This window comes from Cotesia typhae, unplaced genomic scaffold (genome assembly GCF_013202065.1).
Source record: "Cotesia typhae breed Kobodo isofemale line unplaced genomic scaffold, CoteBio_Ctyphae contig_34, whole genome shotgun sequence".
Lineage (NCBI taxonomy): Eukaryota > Metazoa > Arthropoda > Insecta > Hymenoptera > Braconidae > Cotesia > Cotesia typhae.
The window spans coordinates 1,283,305-1,305,038 of NW_027423742.1; the positions used below are offsets into that span (position 1 = coordinate 1,283,305).

The 21,734-nt window shown below is 35.5% G+C and overlaps 2 protein-coding genes across 2 annotated transcripts in view; one reads left to right on the plus strand and one right to left on the minus strand.

Moving 5' to 3' along the window:
* Positions 1-21,734, plus strand: part of LOC141526507 (uncharacterized) — a 1,028,588-nt gene that overhangs the window by 861,175 nt on the left and 145,679 nt on the right. The window lies entirely within an intron of this gene.
* On the minus strand, positions 20,211-20,706 carry LOC141526489 (uncharacterized). The gene is made up of 2 exons (XM_074241524.1): positions 20,433-20,706; positions 20,211-20,347 (listed from the first exon to the last, which is right to left on the minus strand). Exons 1-2 carry the CDS (start codon positions 20,704-20,706, stop codon positions 20,211-20,213), a joined length of 411 nt encoding a protein of 136 aa, XP_074097625.1.

Consider the following 21,734-nt stretch of genomic DNA (forward strand, 5'->3'; position numbering starts at 1 on the left):
TAGAGTTTATGAAAAATTTAATTGAGTACAGTAAAATTAATTCTTTAATTTCCTTGGCTACATGTGAAAAAATGACTTCACATTTATGGTACTTAAGTGATGAACTTGCTATTTTATCACTTTTTGATGATACCGTTCCATTAAACATAAAGAAGAATATTGTCGAAGCTGTTAAGACTCGCGAAGGTACAGATTCTAAAGCAAGAAGATTTATTATTGATAGAAAAAATTTACATTTAATTCTGCAAAAAAATATAAGTGACTTTGTTTCTAAGAAGTCATTAAAACTTTTGAGATCTTTGATCTGCCGTATGATTTTCTTGACAAAAATATTGATTTATGGTCTACTGATGAGAGTTATAATGAAAATAAAGAATTTTTCGCACAATTGAAAGTTGTTAATGATGTGGCAGAGCGAGGTGTCGCATTAGTAAGTGAATATAACCAATGCTTAACGAAAGACGAAGAGCAATTTCAATTTTTATTGCAAGTTGTGAAAGAGCATCGAAAAAACTACCCTACTTGCAACAAAAAATTGTTTGAAAATAAATAGCTCAGTTGAAAATTGAAATAAAATACTTTCTTATAACTAATTGGACATTTTTTTCTCTAAAACTGAAATCATAATATATTTATAATGAAAACTTTGCTTTTTTATTGATAAATGATTAACTAAGCGATAAATAATGTACAATTTATTTTTTTAAATGTAGATAAAAATACTTACACATAAAAAAAAAGCTTGAAAAACATTTTGAAGTTTCTCAGTTGATGAAAAAAAATTTTTTTCATGTAAATTTTCTCAACACTGATAGATTAAATTGAAATTTTTCGATTATTTAATCAAAAACTCTTAAAATCGATATACATGAAAGTTTGATGATGAATATCTTTTGAAGGATTAATTTAATCGCCATTTTTATAGAGCAGTTAATTTGCTACAAAAATTTCTATTGCCCATTCAATAATAGCCATTTCTTGTCGAGTTATAAAATTCATAAACAAAAGTGACATTTGACTTAAAATAATCAATCTTAAATCTTCAATATTAGTGAAATGGTGAGGTTTACGGAAAAAACATAAGATACCTTTTTTGTAGAGCATTAAATTTCCTACAAAATTCTCAAAAATTTTTTTCTGTACGACCAATTATTGATAAGGAATGAATTTTTTTCTATTGGACTGAGAAAAAAATGAAAAACTGCGACGCGGAGGATCTTCCTATTAAAATTAAGAGTTCATATTTGGTGAGAATTTTTTTAAGGTGCCTAGTAACCCATTTTTCCGTATTAATTGTAAAAAAAAAAATAGTTGATTTTTTTGACCCACCCTAATCAACAATGCATTTAAACATGCTCATTATTAATAATAATGACTATTCTAGGATATCGGTTATACGTTTAGAAATTATTTAGGCAAATAATTCATGATAAATTTATTTTAAAATTGAATTTGATATATGAAATTTAAGTTACAATTTTATAATGTAATAGGATTTCATTACTGATTTACGCGCAATGAACAATTTATGAAGAATATTTTCCTTCATGTTAAATATTAATTTAAGTTATCAATTCAAACCGAAAATTAATTAATTTTAATTATTAGCTTATTATTTAATAAAATCATAAATGGGTATATACTAGGGTGGGTCAAAAAAATCGAATAATTTATTTTTGATTTTATACTCTGAAAAATAGGTTCGTAGACACCTAAAAAGAATTCTCTCCAAGTATAAGCTCTTAATTATAACGGGAAGGTCCTCCGCTTTGCGGGTTTCTATTTTTTTCGAATAATCAGATAAAAAAATTTATATCTCGCTTCCAACTGCTTGGAAAAATATTCCGTGGCATAGATTTTGTGAGAAATTGAATGCTTTACAAAAAAGGTCTCTTATGACTTTTTCAAAAACTCAACCGATTAAAAGATATTCATAGTTGAAGTTTGGCTATTTTAAGGAAAATATTCGTTTTTATTATGAATTTTATAAGTCGATGAAAAAAATTATTTCGGATTGCGGAACTCATGATTTTGTAGGAAATTTACTGCTCTACAAAAATGGTCTCTTATGATTTTTTGATTAAGTAAAGCCGTTACGAGATATTCATCGTCAAACATTAACGAATATCAATATTTCCAGTTTTTGATCAATAATTCGATAAATTTTAATTTAAACTATGAGTTTCAGGAAAATTTACATAAATTTGAGTTTCGATCGATAAAGAAATGTTATAATAAGTTAGATAAAGAATTATTGGAATTATCATTGATTTTCCTTGGAGAAATGCCTCAAGAAAAGATTTCTTTCAAACGTCCTGGTGCTGTTCATCATGCTAGATGGATGGCTAAGGCCATTTATAGTTTGAAAATGTATCTATTCAGAGATGAATTCAAACTCTCTCAGAAAGAATTGCATGGTCTTCGTCATTTCTGTATTTTTATAGTCACATTGTATTTAAAAGCTTGGTTTTCATCAACTTCTGCAACAACTGCTGCTTATCATGACTTGCAGTTTATGAAAAATTTATTGGAGTACAAACATATCAATCCTTTGATTTCTTCAGCTACGTGTGAAAAAATGATTTCGCACTTATGGTATTTGAGCGATGAACTTGCCATTTTATCACTGTTTGACGATGGCGTTCCATTAGAAGTAAAAAAAGTATTGTTGAAGCTGTTAATACTCGTGAAGGTACAGATTCTAAAGCTAAAAGATTTGTAATTGCTAAAAAAGATTTGAATTCATTGGCGCAGAGAACTCTGAGTGACTTTGTGTCTAAAAAGTCATTAAATCTTTTCAAAATCTTCGATCTACCGTATGACTTTCTTGATGTCGATGTTGAATTATGGCCTACTAATGAGAGTTATCTCGAAAATAAAGAATACTTTCAACAACTAAAAGTTGTCAATGATTCAGCAGAGCGAGCTGTTGCATTAGTCAGTGAATATAATCAATGCTTGACAAAAATGAAGAACAATTCCAGTACTTATTGCAAGTTGTCAAAGAACATCAAAAACATTCCCAAATTGTAATAAAAGAAATTATTTATAGTAATAGCGTACTGTTATGTTAAAAATATAGACAATTATATTGCAATTGATAATTCAATAAAAAATTTATCTATAAAAAAGTTAAATACTGGTTGTTTCTCACTTGATTCAATACTTTTCATATTAAATTTGACAAAGAAATATGTCATTCACTTCAAATTAAACTAATCATTGGCTATATGTCGAAAAAAATGCTCTAATTTCTTGTTTTAATGCAATCAAACAAGCTCAAGACTGAAAACAATATTAAAAAATTGTTTATAACATTTCTTTATCGATCGAAACTCAAATTTATGTAAATTTTCCTGAAACTCATAGTTTAAATTAAAATTTATCGAATTATTGATCAAAAACTGGAAATATTGATATTCGTTAATGTTTGACGATGAATATCTCGTAACGGCTTCACTTAATCAAAAAATCATAAGAGACCATTTTTGTAGAGCAGTAAATTTCCTATAAAATCATGAGTTCCGCAATCCGAAATAATTTTTTTCATCGACTTATAAAATTCATAATAAAAACGAATATTTTCCTTAAAATAGCCAAACTTCAACTATGAATATCTTTTAATCGGTTGAGTTTTTGAAAAAGTCATAAGAGACCTTTTTTGTAAAGCATTCAATTTCTCACAAAATCTATGCCACGGAATATTTTTCCAAGCAGTTGGAAGCGAGATATAAATTTTTTTATCTGATTATTCGAAAAAAATAGAAACCCGCAAAGCGGAGGACCTTCCCGTTATAATTAAGAGCTTATACTTGGAGAGAATTCTTTTTAGGTGTCTACGAACCTATTTTTCAGAGTATAAAGTCAAAAATAAATTATTCGATTTTTTTGACCCACCCTAGTATATACAGTATAAAAATCGAAATCAAGATTATAGAAAATTTTAATTAATTTTCATATGATGCTCTAGCATCCCAAAATTCCAAAATCCATTGCTTGAATCTTTTTGCAGATTCATAGGGGCAAGCATAATTTTTGAAACCAATAAATGGTTACATTTACTTGGAGAGTGGAACGTAGCGTAGTGATTCACAGCATCGATAGAGTACATCCGCATGTTTTCGACATTGATGATTGGAGGATAGGGATTTGATGTCATCTCGTTCAACCATCTTGCTTTTCATGAACCATGTACATAAATAGTTCGTGCGTTGTCAGCAAAGTTTTTTAGCATGATTTTATAGACATCATATAATGTAACACCTGAGTTTCATGATAATCCATGTTTAAAACCGCGGTGATCTATCGTGTCGGTAACCAATCCTTCGTTGGGGTTATCAGACGATAGCTTAAATCAGTAATATTTTTTCTCATATGCACCTCTAGAAGTTACATCACCGGGAACATTAATCGCACAAAGTTCTGTTACTATAAACTCTTCACAATGTTTTTCGAAACCGATAACGTCGATAACAATCTCCATCTTCCTCACTTCTTCCCCAAACGTTCTCGTAAAAGTTTCAATTTTGAAATTTGTTTGATAATTTCTAAGAGCTTATTCACTCAATTAGCTAACAATTTTTCATCAGATACGAATATTTCAGGGTCGGGATATTGATGAATATTTAGGGATCATCCATAAATTATGTCACACCTCAAAGGGTAAGGGGGGGTTCAAAATTATTTTTTTTTGGCATTTAAAAAAATTTTTTTTAATTTTTTTAATTGAACGATATGTTGAGTATATTGTATATACATTTTAAGTCAATCGGAGTAAAACTAACGTAGTTACAGCGTTTCAAGCGACCGGCCGAGGTACCTGATTTTTATACCTGCTCGGTAGCTGCTTGGTGCCCCTAGTAGAGAGAAGCTGCAATTTCTTTTGTTTCCTCAAATCTTTTTTTCAGTTCGTGTTTCTATTAAACAACGTGAAGTGACCTTGAACATATTGTAAATTTTTTGGTATATCGAATATGAAATAGTTTACTGGCACACTCTCTGCGGATCGGTTGTGTACTATAACAAAGCTAAAATTTTATCAGAACTATTCATAAATTTTCGTTTCTGTTTGTTCTTTTACAGTAATATTTTCACCCGTTTAGTGTTGTTTTGTCATTTATTTATTAGCAAAATGCCAAAAAAAGTAACCCGGAAAGTTCGCCAGGAAAGTGGCGTCTTGTGGGTCAACCGAGAAAAAAATCTTTCCCAAAACGTGGAAATGATAGGGTTGAAGCATCCAGAGCGTCGCATAAGAAAATAAAACGTAGTACATCTCAACATAGAGAGTAAGATTTGGAGAAACATGACAGGATCATAGACTTTCTGTTAGTATTTCCAACGATAAGAATATTAGCGAAGTGCGTTAAATGTGATAGAAAAATGAGTTTTCGCACATGCAAATCCAAAGGTATAGCTTTCATCATCAAAGTGTCATGTGAAAAATGCAATGCCCCATACAAAGTTTGTCAACGGGGCCATTAATGGCCCATTGCTCTGTCAGTGATGTCCATTAATGGGTAAGCAATGACAATTGTTAATGGCCCATGAACGACTGACAGCCGGATGATAACCTCGGGCCAGTAATGGCACTCAACTATCGGCCGACTGCAGGAAAAGTTACTGGGCCATTAATGGCAACCAGTAATGGACGAATCATTAAATTAGAATGTTGGCCGGTTAATGACATCCAGCAATGGGCCAAGAATAATTAGAGTCAGTGGCCCATTAATGGCAACTATAAATCGGCCAATCACCGTAAAAGTTGTCCAGCCGTTAATGGCAACCAGCGATGAGTTAAATATTGCAAAAAAAAATATACAAGCAATTTAGCTATTAATGATAGTTTTTTATTATTAGTTATTTAATTCTATCATAATTTAAAATATTTAGAAAACATATTTTGAGATTTAAAATCATTTTTTTTTTGTTAAACTGACGATGACCGCCCTTTTCTTCCGTTCTCTTGGTCACAGCATCCCGAAAGCCATTTGCCTACTTTCCCTGCAAGATTTTCACAATCTTCCGAGTCGCCAAATTTTTCCATTATAACATCTAGAATATAATAAGTAAATTCTAAATAAAATTGTATTTAACATAATATATGTAAATGAAGAGGTTAGAACTAGAAGAATAACAAGTAAAAATAAATCGTAACTTCATGCTCATAAAAGTATGAAAAACATAAGTTTTATCGGCAAAACTAATTTTAAGCTATATAGAAATGTTCTTCAGAAAAAAAAAAGGATTTTTTGTCACATGTATCTATTCAATTCTAACCTTTTCAAATATAATTTAAATAGAAAAATTCTCTCAATACCTTTCATGCATTCAAAAGTTGTCGTGGTGCTAAAATTCAATTTCCCAACACCTTTTATCACTTTTCCCGTACCCGAGTAATGTTGTTCAACATTTTTGTTCAAAAAACCCGACATTATTTTACTAATGCAGCCCTTAACTAAAGTTTCTCCATAAACTTTAACCCGCAACAATAATAGCTAAGAATAAATATAAAAAAAAAGTATAAGTGTAAGAAAGTGTTTAACATAGCTGTCAATTAGAATATTTACCAATGCGTTTTTCTTTGATTCGTCATCTTTTAAATCTTCTTCAAGTTGTTTAAAACTTTGTAAAGTTTTCAGCGGGAGTGCGAGGCCTAATTTTTCAGTGGCACTTGATACAGTTTCATGGGGTCTTGATGAATGAGTGTTGGCAATAAGCGTATATTTGATTTCCTCAAAATATCTTCGGATGTCATACTGCAGACTTTTCTTCTCACTAGTTAGATAACGGTGCAATTGTTTAGTTTGTTCATCAATTTTTTTGTCGAGAAATTTTTTCATAGAATCTAAAAAAAATGCATGTTTCAGAATGGTTATTTTAAATAAACTTAATGTAATTATAGTTTAAATTTACCAAAATCGAATACTTCATTGGCTTCACAAATTTTTGTCAGCTCATCTTGAAGAATCTCTTCTGTGAAATAAAATTACTTATTTAGTAAAAATTGATTATGAATTTGACTTGAAAAAATTAAATTTTTTTTAAATAATTTGTAATTTTGTCAGTGACTTTTTTTATAATCAATATAAATATTTTAATTATTACTTATACTTGTCTAGATAAATAATTGTTAAAAAACTAATGAGTTTAAATAATTTTAAATATTAATAAAAATTTTTTTTCCAATAGAATTATCATTAAATTTATTATTAATGATGCTTTTTATATTTTATAATAATAAAAATCGAATTTTAGTTGCATAATTAAAAATATCTTAATTGTATATTCTAAATTAATTCATAAATATAAATATTTTCAATAAAAAAATTGTAATTCTGCTATCTATACCAATATAGATCAAAATTTACTACTTTATGTTAAAATACTTTGACTATTTTTTTTTACATACGTTGGCTGTTGTCATAATTCATCTTCTCCTTTCGACCTGAGGAACTGGTGTTCATAGCCGGTATTGTGCGGAACTCTTTTGTGATTGTTTTTTTAGAAAATACTGTTGGCATGGTAACTTGTTGATTATTTTCGTCATCAGTACTTCTAAGGTCACTAGTCTTGAAAGAACGTTTCAAACGGTGTTTTCCTTTTGAGTAGCTATCTATTGGACAAATAAAATGTAGTATTATTATCAGTATAGTAAATGACTTTCTTCAAGTGTAATAGAAAAAATAAATAACTCACTTGCATAAGTAAGAATTTTAACCGAGAACTTCTCCCAGTTTTCATCCGCGTCAACTAAATCCTGGGTATATCTGTCTCTTTTATCATAGTCTTCTACAGGTGGATAATCACAAAACAATTCACCATTTTCTTCGGTAATCCATTTAGATGGTACCAGATCTACATCTTTTGTAGAATCTGAATTCCCAGGGAATTCAACTACTGCGTATATTTTAGTAGCATCGACGTCGTCCATCTAATAATATATTTAATGATTAATATAGGTATCCAAAAGAAAATTTTTGATTATTTAAAAACTATAAAATGAATATAAATTTAGCTGACATTTATGAAATTTCAGTAACAAATAAATAATATATTATTTATGTTAAAAATGATACTTTAAAAAAATGCACAGATAGATTTTTTAATTTTTAGTGTTAATTTTTTTTTAATTTATAAATATTAAACACATATATTTCTAATTATAGAAATTAATTAAAGTCTGCCAGATTCTCAATCACATGAGTGTAAATCTGATGAACCGTATTTAATTTTTGAGGTTAAAAATAAATATAAAATTTTTATAGATTGAAAAAATAAACAAATGCACATTTAAAATACTAAAAAATTCGAGCATTATTATTCAGTTTAATTATTTCCATTTATTAATAATTTATTTCTTATTAATATTCTAACTAACGTCAGCTTTATTTACACTCATCGAATCTACACTTATTTATTTTCAACTTACTTTTTTCATCCAATTATTCCACAGTATAACAAATAAAATTACGAATAACTACCTGTTATTTCTTATTGAATTATTATTAAAATGTATTATTATTTATTAAATTATAACCAAATTTCACAAAAGTCACATTAATTAACGACTGGTCATCGACAGGCGATACGCGATACTGAGAATCTATATTTACTATGAATATTCATAAACCACATGATATACTTGAGGCCAATGTTTTGTTAGCCGCACCTTAAAAGACAAAAGCCCGCGTAAAGTAGCGTCTCAAATTTTCTGCCGAACTACTAGCGACACGTGAAACTGAGGACACTAATACACTCTTGATGAAAAAATTCACTGTTTCATTTATTAGCCGTTGACCGTACTTAAATGTATGTATTGTAATATATACCCCACTACAAACGCATCTACTTAAATTTATAACTATGTACACATTTTTTTAATTTTAATTATTTAATTTAGACATGAAGTAAAGATATCACACTAATTTTATTATTATTTTTCAATAAAATACACTTATTTTTAATTAGATCTGCAGGAAATAATTCTTGTGAATCAGAAAAAATTTTCCCGGTAAAAACACCAATGTCAGTTGAGGCAGTTGGATACTCAAACAGCGTACAATCATTCATCATTTGACGACTGAGTATATATATTTTCAATTTGAGATCTTTTCCTATGCTTTATTTTCACCAACAATAGTTTGTCAATTTGAATAATTGTATTATTTTTTAATAATAAAATATTATCTGGCAGCGTGGAACTTAAAAGGACATTGTTAATAATTACACTCGTAATAATCACATATTTTATTTCTTCATAAATAAAATTTACAGAAACTTTATCGATAAGACAATTTTTAATAAGGTTGTTTTTTTTTATTTTTAGTTTTTCTTCGTATTCTAACTCAGATAACCTATTTAAAATTTGCGTTAAAGGTCTGTAAGGTGATTTGACGAGTTTTTTTATTTTTACGATATAGTTTACACCCCAAAATGCCGATATATCGCTCAGTGGTAAATTTAAATTAAATACATCGTTGGGAAGATGAATTAAATTGTGATAATTTAGAGTTTGTGATTTCTCACCGTACAGTGACGGTAACAAAAGAAAAAACTTTCTCAATAATTGTTTAGCATAGTCATTATATTTTATCATTAAATCTTTACTATGTAAAATCCGACAGGCCACAAAAAGTAGTAAAAAATGTTCATACAATTGTTTTGATAAAATATCTTTAAGCACAACTGGTCCACAGTACAATACAAATCGATATTGTGTAGCTTTCCACTTCGCTAAATCAATAGTATCAAATTTTTTACGTTGAAATTCGAATGGTACGAATGAAGTAAGTGATAAAAAATTTAACCGAAGATGTTTCACTTCCAGTTTTTTTAAACGTGCTTGACTTTTCCGCAATATCCATGATTCCAATAAATTTTTCATTATACCCAAAAAGAGTAAATGCATTGAATCGAAAACTAATTAATTCACTGGATCGAAGCCAGGCAATTTAGTAAGAATAGACTTCAAATCGTCTTTACGGTGTTTGGCTTGTAGTTTTTTTTTGAAAGATTATTTGGTGCGAAGAGGACAGTCCATTTCGGGATAAACTCTATTTTTTTTTTCGGTTTTCGCCAACAGAAATTCCTTCTGTCGTACATCGTTCGCATGCATAAAAGGTACGTGCGGCTTTGCAGCATTTAATATACGTTTTTGCTTGCGAATCTGCGATGATGGCAATCAATCTAAAATCATATTTTTTCTCTTCAATAGTAATACCTGATTTAATTAGATTCTTAGATTCTTGGACAAAATCTGCAAGATATTCATAAACATTAGCAGGCTTAGTGTCTCCACAATAAATTCCAGCAATGAACGGATGGGTAAAATATTTATCATTGTATACTTTTACAGTAATGGGCCACACTTGAATTTGTGAATTTTTGGACATCTGCATGCCATCAATATGAACCATTATTTCAATAGCGTCTTCAATAAATATATTAGGAGAAATAATTTTCTTCAGTCCATTATCAATACCTGAATATTTATACTTACAATCAGAACCTTTAAGGCTTGAAATTGATTGGTTCAGAAGATGTTGCTTGGTCTGTAGTAATGCCTGGGCTGTTTTGGGTAAGGTTGGATGGCCTTCTTCTCTTAATAAAATTAGTAACTCTAAAATTACACTTAGTTGTAAACTATTTAAGTTTCTTAATGCCCACTGTCTAAGTTTATCTTTCAAATTTTAATTCTGATTTTCATTTTTGTCAATAATACTGTCACTATCTATATCATTATCTGTATCACTGTCGTCATCACTGATTTCACTATTATTATTATTATTATTATTATTATTATTATGCTATTAAATGCTCAGGGGGGTTATCCCCGGAGTCCGATTCACCGAGGGCCCAGCCTGAGCTCCATCCGGAACTGCTGGACCACTCCGCACAACAAGGCGGTTAGTGATCACAGCAGGCCAAAGACATTTCCCTTAAGAGACGGAAAGAACCAAGTATAACAGCCTTCTGCATCCTGACTGCCAAGAACTCAGCTTGTGATGAGCAAGCTGGAAATTTTTCAAATGAGGATACAAAAGACTGTTTCATCCCTCCTAGGACGCCAACAATCAGGACGACAAGCTTGACACGGTAACCTGGGTAAAGTTTGCCAATTTCAAACGGGAGATCCTGATATATTTGTCTTTTGTGCTCTTCTTTGGCTGAGATGTTGTATTCAGCCGGGGCCGAGAACTCAATGACATAAATGTCACGAGTGGCCTTGTCGAAGAGCACAATATCAGGTTTGTTGTGATCTATCCGCCGGGTTGTTGCAAATGGCATGTTCCAATAAATTTTGCAACTGTCATTCTCAACAACCTGCGGGATATCTCCTGGCAGATAAGGCAGCACTGGTGTCTCATCGATACCGTAGCTATATCTGAGATGATAATAGAGTACTCACGGGGCAACATTGTGACGCTGTATGTAGGCACCTTTTGCCAGCACAGGACATGCCGACAAAAGGTGCATCAGCGTCTCCGGATGTTGTTTACACGTCCGACAGGACGTGTCCGGAAGCTGCGTCTGGAGCACCTTGCTACGGTATTCGAGAGTGTTGATAATACCATCTTGACAGGCAAATATAAACCCTTCGGTCTCGGACATCAGGCCAGCTGACTTCAAGAAGGAGAATGTCAGCTGGGTGGACAAGCCATGGTCACGGACGTGTTTGAAATACACGCTGTGCATGGACTTGTCCATGTGTTCACCGAGGAGTTTTTTCTGCTCGGCTATCCTGACGACGCTCTTGAACTCCTTTTTCGGGAGTTCAATGAGGGCGTTGATTTCTCCGAGACCTAAGGTATTTGCCGCGTAGATTGCTGCCTTATACAAGAACGATCCCTTCCGCGCATTTTCATGACTATGAACAAATTGCATCAGGAAGTCGTCCTCGTCTGCTATGAAATTGGCAACCTCGTATGTTAAACCCACCACCACACGCTCGTGTAGCCGCTCCAAGCTCTGCAATCCTCTCCCTCCGATATTCTGGGAGAGGTACATCCTGGCGACTGATGAGTTAGGGTGCATGCTCTGATTCTTATTGATGACTTTACGGATTTTGATGTCGAGATCTTTCAACTCATTCCGAGGCCATTTCAGGACCCCAAAAGAGTAAAGTAGGACCGGGACAGCGAGCATGTTAGTAGCTGAGACTTTGTTCTTGCCGGAAAGTTCTTATGACCAGATCTTCCGGAGTCTCCTAACATACTCGCTGTGAAGAGTTGTTCGGACTTCAGAGACGGCATGCATTCGCCGCTCTTCAATCCCTAGATATCTGTACAACTCTCCGGCGTCTAATTCTCTTAAGTCGCTCCCATCCACTAATTCGACATCTCCACCCGTATCAGAGTACTTACCCTTCGCCAGGTGTACGACCGCACACTTGTCCAACCCAAAAGACATTCCGACATCTCGTGTGTACTCTGCTACGATGTTGAGGGCCGTTTGTAGATGATCATTGTTGGCACTGTATATCTTTAGATCATCCATAAACAGTTGGTGAGTGATCGAGTATACTCGTTCACTCGGTGGCCCCGCAGAGTACCCACGAGTTTGTCGGAGGGCAACAGATATTGGCAGCAGTGAAATGCAAAACAACAGAGGGCTCAGAGAATCTCCCTGAAAGACGCCTCTCTTGTACTGAACAGCTCCGGTTACGTGCAATGCATTTCCACTTCCTATGTGAAAACGCGTTCGCCCGAGCTGCATCGTACGTTGTATGCATCCCACTGTTTGGCGATTGATTCCGAGGCATTTGAGCAGATAGAGAATCAACTCTTGTGAAGTTGAGTCAAATGCCTTACGGTAGTCAATCCAGGCCATGGACAGGTTGCGTTGGTAGTAGATTGCATCTTGAATGACGCATCTATCTACCAACAAGTTGATCTTGCAACCTGACACGCCCTGTTTACTGCCACGTTGTTCGTATATCTGTTGCCACACAGGCTCTATCTCCTGCAAGATACGGTTATTTAAGATTTTTGTAAAAATCTTGTAAAGCGCATTCAAGCAAGTGATAGGCCTGTAGTTCTTCGGGTCGGACAAGTCACCCTTTTTAGGGATGAGTACGATTCGCCCTTCTACCAGCCAGTCTGGAATTGGTTTGTCGCCCTGAATGTATGATGTAAAAATCCGGGCCAGATGAGCATGTGTAGAAGAAAATTTCTTCCACCAGATGATGTTTATGCCATCTGGACCCGGGGCAGCCCAGTTCTTGCTGCCATTCAGGGCTTTACGAACCTCTTCCACACTGACTGCAGGGCTCTCTTCGGCGATATCCTGCCGTCGGTGTTCTCGACAGAATGCCTCGAAGTCGTGCAGAGCTGGAGTATCCGGGTTCACGTTTGGTTGATCTCCGTACAATTCACTCAAAAAGGCTTCCACTCGCTCAGATAATGGATAATTCTCGGGAACAGCGGTCTTAGGTGACAGAAAGCGTGAAGGGTTGGATCGAAACAAAGAGTTGTCGATCAACCGCTTCAGCCTTTTCTCTAGTGACTTTTTGGAAGCCACCAGAGCCCGCAACCTGTTAAGAGACTCTTCTTTGATGACAAGAAGAGTACTCTTGTTCAGTGTGTGATGTCGCCTTCGAAGTTCTGCCGCCAGGCGACGAACTTTTGGCGTGTACGGTCTTTGAGTACTAACATACTCTATCACACACTGAATGCGGGAGACTTGTTTCCGAGAAATGTCAATTTTGTGTCCAAGTTGAGCGATGCGCAGCTTCAACTTCGCCTCGAAAGAGAGAGAATGTCTTCTCTCTATCGGCAGAAGCGAAGCCGCGGAACCGTAGACAACTTGGTTGACAGTGAGCAGAGTGGAGTCCTCTTGAAGCTGTGTGGGGAGATCTTCGTTCACCGTGTCGAGCTGTTGTTTTGAGTGAGTCATCTTTTTGGAGATGCTCACTTGTCGACCTGTAAAGAGGTTGTCGTTGTCCTCGGAGAAACGGTGCCGTTCTTGGTGTAGCGGTGCTGGAAATGAAGGCCGATTAGACTGCCTTCTATTTGGCAGCAGCGATCGTCGATTATGCCGAAGGTATGAGGCGTAATTACGCAGGTGTTTGGGCGTAAAATATCTGTGCTCCGGATGCATGCCACACCAAAGTGTGTGCATCCGGGCCATATACCCTGATACCTCCGGCTCGCTGTTCTGCCAGCACACCAAGAGATCGGCGCGAAGCTCCTCCGTCCACTTAAACTTAATCCTATAAGCGCCGGGGTCGTCATAAGTCATCGGGTCCGGTGTGCTCCTCCCACCTGATGACTGGTCCTCATCCGAAGAGGACCGGTTGTGGGGAGCACTTCTGAGATTATACTGTTTTGGAACTCAGATATTACGGTGCAACTGGTAGTTGGCCCGTTGCTCCGGTTACGTTGTTAGCCTACAGACCAGATGTTGCGGTCTGCGTTTCCCGCGGTGCGCCACTAGGAGGCCACGTAACAAGCACCGCTTATTATTATTATTATTATTATTATTTTGTTATTAAATGCTCAGGGGGGGTTATCCCCGGAGTCCGATTCTCCGAGGGCCCAGCCTGAGCTCCATCCGTTACTGCTGGACCACTCCGCATAACAAGGCGGTTAGTGATCACAGCAGGCCAAAGTCATTTCCCTTAAGAGACGGAGAGAACCAAGTAAAACAGCCTTCTGCATCCTAACTGCCAAGAACTCAGCTTTTGATGAGCAAGCTGGAACTTTGGCAAGTGAGGATACAAAAGACTGTTTCATCCCTCCTAGGACGCCAACAATCAGGACGAGAAGCTTGACGCGGTAACCTGGGTAAAGTTTGCCAATTTCAAACCGGAGATCCTGATATATTTGTCTTTTGTGCTCTTCTTTGGCTGAGATGTTGTATTCAGCCGGGGCCGAGAACTCAATGACATAAATGTCACGAGTGGCCTTGTCGAAGAGCACAATATCAGGTTTGTTGTGATCTATCCGCCGGGTTGTTGCAAATGGCATGTTCCAATAAATTTTGCAACTGTCATTCTCAACAACCTGAGGAATATCTCCTGGCAAATAAGGCAGCACTGGTGTCACGTCAATACCGTAGCATTGACGAAGATAGTAGTACAGTACTCTCAGGGCAGCATTGTGACGCTGGATATATGCACCTCTCGCCAGCACTGAACATGCCGACAAAAGGTGCATAAGCGTCTCCGGATGTTGTCTACACCTCCTACAGGACGTGTCCGGAAGCTGCACCTGGAGCACCTTGCTACGGTACTCAAGAGTGTTAATGACACCATCTTGGCAGGCAAATATGAACCCTTAAGTCTCGGACATCAGGCCCGCTAACTTTAAGAAGGAAAACGTCAGCTGGATGGACAAGCCATGATCACGCACGTGTTTAAAGAACACGCTGTGCATAGACTTGTCCATCAGTTCGCCAAGGAGTAGTTTTTCCTCGGCGTTCCTGATGACGCTCTTAAATTCCTCCTTTCGGAGTTCCATAAGAGCGTTTATTTCTCCAAGACCGAGGGTTCTTGCCGCATATATTGCTGCCTTATACAAGAATGACCCCTTATGCGCATTTTCATGTTTATGTACAATTTGCATAAGAAAGTCATCCTCGTCAGCAGTGAAATTGACAACTTCGTGCGTTAAACCCAGAACCAAACGGTCTCGAAGCCGCTCCAAACTCTACAAACCTCTCCCACCGATGGACCGGGAGAGGTATAATCTGGCGACTAATGAATTGGGGTGCATGCTCCGATTCATATTAATGATCTTACGGGTTTTGATGTCGAGATCTCGTAAATCCTTTCGGGCCCATTTCAGGACACCGAAAGAGTATAGTAAGACTGGGACAGCGACCATGTTAGGAGCTGAGACTTTGTTTTTGCCGGAAAGTTCGGAGGACCAAATTTTCCGGAGTCTCCTAACATACTCGCTCTGGAGAGTTGTTCGGACTTCAGAGACCGCATGCATGCGGTGCTCTTCCATTCCTAGATATCTATACAACTCCCCGGCGTCTAATTGTCTTAAGACACTCCCATCTACTAACTCGACATCATCACCAGTATCAGAGCACTTACCCCTCGCCAGATGTACGACCGCACACTTGTCCAACCCAAAAGACATTCCGACATCTCGTGTGTACTCTGCTACGATGTTGAGGGCTGCTTGTAGATGATCTTCATCAGCACTATATAGCTTCAGATCATCCATGTAAAGCAGATGGGTAATCGAATAGTTTCGATCACCCGGAGGCCCCACAGAGTACCCACGAGTTTTACGGAGAGCAACAGATATAGGCAGCAGTGAAATGCATAACAGCAGAGGGCTCAAGGAATCGCCTTGGAAGACCCCTCGTTTGTACTCTACAACTCCGGTTACGTGCAATGCGTTTCCACTTCCAATGTGAAATCGCGTTCGCCAGAGCTGCATTGTACGCCGAATGCATTCCACTATTTCGGGATTGACTCCCAGGCATTTGAGTAGATATAAAATCAACTCATGTGGAGTTGAGTCAAATGCCTTGCGATAGTCAATCCAAGCCATTGACAGGTTGCGTTGATAGTAGATCGCATCTTGTAAGACGCATCGATCCACTATCAGGTTCTCCTTGCAACCTGACAGGCCTCTTTTACTGCCACGTTTGTTCATATATCTGTTGCCATACAGGCTCTATCTGCTGCAAGATACGGTTATTTAAAATTTTTGTAAAAATTTTGTAAACCGCATTCAAGCAGGTGATAGGCCTGAAATTGTTAGGGTCAGACAAGTCACCTTTTTTAGGTATCAGTACGGTTCGCCCTTCTACAAGCCAGTCCGGAATCGTATCGTCAGCTCTAATGTATGATGTAAATATGCGGGCCAGATGGAGGTGGGTAGAAGTAAACTTCTTCCACCAGAAGACATTAATGCCATCTGGTCCCGGGCAGCCCAATTTTTGCTGCCATTTAGAGCTGAACGAACTTCATCCACACTGACTGCAGGGCTCTCTTCATCAGCATTCTGTCGACGGTGTTCCCGACAGAATACTTTGAAGTCGTGCAGAGCTGGAGTGTTGGCGTTCACGTTTGGTTGATCTCCATACAACTCAGTCCAAAAAGCTTCCACCCGCTCAGGTGTTGGATAATTCCCGGTAACATCGGTCTTTGATGTCAGAAACCATAAAGGGCTGGATCGAAACAACGAGTTGTCGACCAACCGCTTTAGCCTTTTCTCTAATGACTTTTTAGCAGCCACTAGAGACCGCAATTTATTAAGAGACTCTCAGGTGTTGGATAATTCCCGGTAACATCGGTCTTTGGTGTCAGAAACCGTAAAGGGCTGGATCGAAACAACGAGTTGACGACCAACCGCTTTAGCCTTTTCTCTAATGACTTTTTAGCAGCCACTAGAGACCGCAATTTAATAAGAGACTCTTCCTTGATGACAAGAAGAGTACTCTTGTTCAGTGTGGGATGACGCCACAGAAGTTCAGCAGCAATGCGCCGTAAGTATATCATCACTACGACACTCAGTTTGACATATTACACTACTATAACCGCAAATAAAAAATAATATAGAATATTAAACGTCAGCTGACTAACAATTTATTCAAAATAAATGATAAATTCAAAACCGTATGGTGAAGAGTCAATAAATCTGAACGAGTGCATGACTCTATGTAAGTATCAAAATTCATGTTCTTTTATTGATGGCTTATTTTAAGTTTTCCCGTATAAAAAACTTTAAATCGTTTTTTCCGCAAATGTCATTTTTTGAAGTTTGTGAACATTAGAACTTAAAATCTACGGAACTGATCCTTATGACAATTTCAACACTACTTTTTTACATAAATCAACAGGTTATCAGGAGGAATTTTTTTTTCAATTCTTAATAACAAATTAACCGTAATTTTTTGAGCAAAAATTGAGTTTTTCCCTTCCGAATGCGGCAAAAAATCGTAAAAAAAAAAACGGTGTGTGTGCGATTAACACACGATAGAAGTGAAACTTCAGTAAATCGACAAAACAATGAGATGAATATATATAACAAGGGTAGGATAATTACAAAGTTTAATTGTTTAAAAATTAAAATATTTTGATCAATTTTAAAAGACATTTTATATTTTATTTAACATATGTTACATAATCTATTGCTCAAGTTCCATATTTTCAGTGTCAACATAGGATACAAGAGGCTTATGATAACTAAAATACGACACAAATTTTTTAGTTTCAATTTGGTTGATATATCTTTGAAATACTGCATCTTCTGCATTTTGGCATTAGTTTTCGGCATCTTAAAAGATTTATTATTTAGCACAACAAGATATAATAATAGTTTTAAAAAACTAAAAAACATGCTTTTTACAGAAAACCAAACTAAAAAGTAGAACATAAATTTAAATTAAGAATAGTGTTAAAAATTTCAATAACCATAAATTAATAATAGTATGAATAAAAAAAAATTATTTCATTTTAAAAAAAACCGTGGGGTGCATGGTGTCGATAGTTATAAATGTTTTATTGACAGATATGTAGAGTGATTATCATTTTGATAATATCTTAAAAAGCAGCCCACGCTTTTTTTAAAATAAAATAAATTTTAACTTTCCGCTAAAAATCTCAGATTTTCAAAAATTGGAAAGTTTTTGTTTTCACCCCGTTTTGCAAAAATCGAGTTTTCATCAGACCTCGACGTTTAAAGGTCACAGGAAGTTTCTCTGACTACTCCCGCGACGTTGTCACTACGTCTCTGTGTGTGCGCGCGCGCGCGCGCGCGCGCGTGTGTGTGTGTGTGTGTGTGTGTGTGTGTGACCCGGTTATAACTTTTGAACGACTGAACCGATCAAAAAGAACTAAACGATTTTCTAAAGAGTTCCCTCGAACTTAGATTTCCTGAGAATTTGAACCGATTCGGACCAATAGATTTGAAGAAATCTTGAAAAATCTCAAAAAAAATTTTTAAAAAATCATTTTTGAAAGTGGTTTCTTTGGAATATCTTTTAAAAGACTCTATCGATCAACTTCAAAATCTAATCCGCCTTTAAGCTTGAAAAACCATGCCGATCGTCGCCAATCCGGTCAAAATCGGTTGATTCCTTCGAGAGATGTCGTGAACGAAAGAAAATCGAAAAAAGTGTTTTTTTAACATAACTTCGTCATTTCTTCTCGGATCGTTTTTGACAATTTAAAATAATTTTAGAGCTTAAAAAATTGCGTCGATCGTTGCCAAAAACGGGGAAATTGGTTGATTGGTTCGAGAGATATCATCGATAAAATATTTGGAAACAAGAGTTTTTTTAACATAACTCCGACATTTTTTGAAATAACTCTTAAACGGTTGCACTGATCGATTTCAAAAACTAATCAGCTATTAGCATGAAAAAATTACGTCGATTGCCGTCAAGCCGGTCAAAATTGTTCAATTCGTTCAAGAAATATCATGAACAAAAAATAACCAAAAAAAGTTGTTTTTTTGGAATTACTCCAAATTTCCTAGTTTTATCAATTCAATCTTAAAAATTCATTATGAAACTAAAAAAATGGCGCCAAATTCCGCCAACCGCGTGGAAATCGGTTGATTTATTTAAAAGTTAGTTCGGTTTGAAAATTTAAAGAATATTGATCTATGATACTTCTATCAGACTTTTAAGCTCGAAGAGCTCAAAATAACACATAAATACAAACATACTTACAAGTGAAGCTTATAAAAAGCGTGTAAAAATACTCACAAACACACAGTTAAATAATAACACACCACGCTGACATCTTACTAAAAAGCTGTAATACGCAGCCGCATACAGTAGGGTGTCCCTTATATGGCAAAAAAAAAATTTTTTTAGAATTTCGAAACGCATACCCTCCAATTTTTTTATAAATGCTAAAATGTACTTAAATATGAAATTTCATATCCGTAGCATGATTGCAACCCGTGCCGACCGAGCTCTAAAGTTTAATAAAAAACGGTGTTTTGGTCTGACATTTTGGTTTGATCCAAAACTAATTATAATGCAACAAATAAAGTAAATATGAGTAAAACTAAAAAATATCAATACAAACTTTTATTTAAATACAAATTATAATAATAATTAATTAGGGTAACTTCTCTTTAGTGTAGTTTTTTTACAGTCTGGATACAGATTTCTATGTTCCTGAACACAACGCAACAAAAACTGTTTTTGCTCTTCTTCAGCCGTGATAAGACCATTAAAATCTTGCATTAATTTAACAGCTCTTTCAGCAGTGTCATTTACGACCTTCAAACGACTTAATCGCCTTCTAACTTCCAAAAAGCAAGATTGTCACCCCACGAAGATACGTCTTCCCGAAGAAAACTGTCGTCGATCTGTAGTCGAGATAGAAATCGTTTGCTTCTTTGAGTCACAAAATCATCCAGCGTCATATCTGAAATAAAGAAAAAACCATTAAAATAAGCAAAAACTAAACCACAAAACTTTGAAAAAGAAACATGAAAATATTAAGTACTTACCAAACAAATTTTGCGTAATATCTTCCTTCGATGGGACATAGCGTTTAGAGGAATCTGAACTTTCGTCTCTGTTTAAATTATTAATCATTTTTGTCTTGGTTTTGGTATCAACTTCTTCATCAAAGAGTGATAACATGACTGTTTCTTCACACAAATACCATAAATGATGAATAAACTTGCTTATGGATGCCTTGGAACTTGTCGCGTCTACTTTTTCATATTCTTTTAGAGCTTTCAAAAAGGACAAGTCTTGGTTAGGTGCTTTAACTGCCATTGTACATTCGAACCAAGGTTTGGTATACAAGGTGACGATAAATAAACAAACATCTTGTAGAGCATTTTTGTCCTTTGCAGTAATTTTAAGTTGCGATTGAAGCAAACATATTTTTATAGAATAGATTGCTCTCGCCATCCATCGCGCTTGATGCAAAGCTCCGGGGGCCTGAGTTTTAGTTTATTCTCTGTGTCTCCTCCTAAGAACACAACGCATAGTTCAACCAATTCGCGGTAATCGTCTCTAACAAAAGATTTTTCCAGTTCAGTCTTATAAAAAGTTAACAAAGATGTAATGTTTGTCTTAGCAATATGTGCTTCAACGAAATTTAGAGGTGACTCAATGTTATCAGTGTTAATATTTTTCCAATTATCTCTTAACTTTTTGAAAATTGGAATATCTGGGCTACTTGTAATATGTTTTACCTTTGTTTCAAAAACAGCTTTAAGGACCAACTCATAAATATGATGACGACAAGCAAAAAGCAGCAATTCCCTTTCTAAAGTCTATTCCAAAATAGCACAAGCTCCACTGAAATGGCCAATATTGGAAGCTGTTGTATCACAGCACATTATTTGTACTTTGTCATGGAGGGTCCAGTCAAAGAGAGCAGTTGAAATGGCTTTAGCTTGATGTTTTCCAGAAGAACTCTCTAATTTCGGTACTGCAAGAAGCTGTTCTCTATCGTCAAATGAAGCAATAATTGGCAAGCGTTCTTCTTTTGAACTTCGTACATCCAATCCAGGTAATAGTTTTCCATCCCAATGAATTGTGACTACGTCAGGCAAATTATTCTGGAAGTTAGTTTTTATTGCTTCTGCCCTGGATTTTCTCGCTTGAGTACGAACTCGCTGAATCGAGGATTTGTTTATAGGGAAATCATCGCTGTTCAGACCAAGCGCTTCTACAACCGCATGGAGAATGTAAACTGAGTCCCTTATGCTTAATTGGCATCGATCTAAAGCTGCTACCAGTTTTGGAGTTATTAAACTTTTGTGCCTCTTTTAAAACTTTTTTCAGGGCAAGGA